This window comes from Penaeus monodon, chromosome 20 (assembly GCF_015228065.2).
Source record: "Penaeus monodon isolate SGIC_2016 chromosome 20, NSTDA_Pmon_1, whole genome shotgun sequence".
Taxonomy (NCBI): Eukaryota; Metazoa; Arthropoda; class Malacostraca; order Decapoda; family Penaeidae; genus Penaeus; species Penaeus monodon.
Genome location: NC_051405.1, coordinates 7,556,438 through 7,557,623, shown reverse-complemented (window position 1 = coordinate 7,557,623; position 1,186 = coordinate 7,556,438). Strand labels below are relative to the sequence as shown.

General features: G+C 29.8%; 1 protein-coding gene across 2 annotated transcripts in view; it reads left to right on the top strand.

Moving 5' to 3' along the window:
* LOC119585610 (eukaryotic translation initiation factor 2D-like) overlaps positions 1-1,177 on the top strand; it is an 18,116-nt gene extending 16,939 nt beyond the window's left edge. Inside the window, exon 13 of one of the 2 annotated variants that reach the window (XM_037934278.1) lies at positions 418-1,177. In XM_037934278.1, coding sequence (XP_037790206.1) covers positions 418-485 — 68 coding nt within the window. In that variant the 3' untranslated portion in view covers positions 486-1,177. The remainder of the gene's footprint in view (positions 1-417) is intronic. The other variant, XM_037934279.1, reaches the window with a different exon arrangement.
* The last annotated feature ends 9 nt before the right edge of the window (positions 1,178-1,186 follow it).

Genomic DNA, 1,186 nt, shown 5'->3' with positions numbered 1-1,186 from the left:
GGTAGCATCAGAAATAAAAAACCTTTTTTGTGAAGCCATCTCGATATTTGACAATTGACAAAGAACAACAGTGGACAATGCATGTACCCAACACCAGTGGGTTAATTTCTAAAACAAATATTTAGATTAACTTGTTTGTAATCTCTTAAGTGAATTGCAATATATTTGAAGAGACTACATTATTTGGTGTTGATTTTTTTTATATTGTGCACAATATAATAGCTGAGCGGCATGTTTTCTGAAATCAATAATTTATTCTTTGATATAGTGCATGATTTTTCAGTGTTTTTAATTCAAAATAAAACTTAGTTGAGTGGGCCATTCCTTACACTTCACCATGAAATTATTACTATTATTTGTTTTTAATATAACAGCAGGAATTGTTAGTAACTTTAACACGTTTTTCTTACCTTCCAGAAACGTATCATATACCAAGAAAATACATTAGAGGCATGGAATTAGCAGCTAAAGGAAAGAAAAAATGAAAAGCTCTCCCACCCGAAAAGACAAACCGCTCACTGTGATTGTATTCTGCATGTTGTGTTTTGAAGTATAAACAAGACGAATTTCCACACTGATGGCTCTCAGAAAAATAATGCAGCTCATCTTTTTTTTTTTTTTTTATGTGACTGAAACCTTTACAGTCTACAGTTGTTTATTATATTAAATGTTCCTGGACAATTTTTTTTTCTTACTTTCTTTCTTTTTCTTTTACATTTATTTTTGTGAATTTCTATCTTTAATATATGTATATTTTTTTAACCTGTTTTTAGTCCCGTCAATCAGATGGCTCTGTTGTGTAAATTTTCCACTTAATTGGTTTTGTATCAGAGGACCAGATGTGAAAGATATAATGAATTTGCAAGACAAAATAGTTTGAATTCATTTGGAAGCCTTTAATGTCATGTATAAGTTGCATAGATTGACCAAACTGAATAATTCCATTTTCTTGACTGTTGAAATGTTTTTCTCTTAACATATGGGCAGTTAATCTCGAGAATATACAGTATTGTAAATTAAATGGATACCCTTTGTATACCTCTGCTTAAAGTAAAAAAAAAAAAATGTTTGGTATCCTTTAAAATGAGCTGAGAAACATGCACTGTAATTTGGTATATATAGATATTTAAATCTAAGTCTGTTACAAAGGACATAATAAAAATGGCATGGGAAGCAATTGTTGATT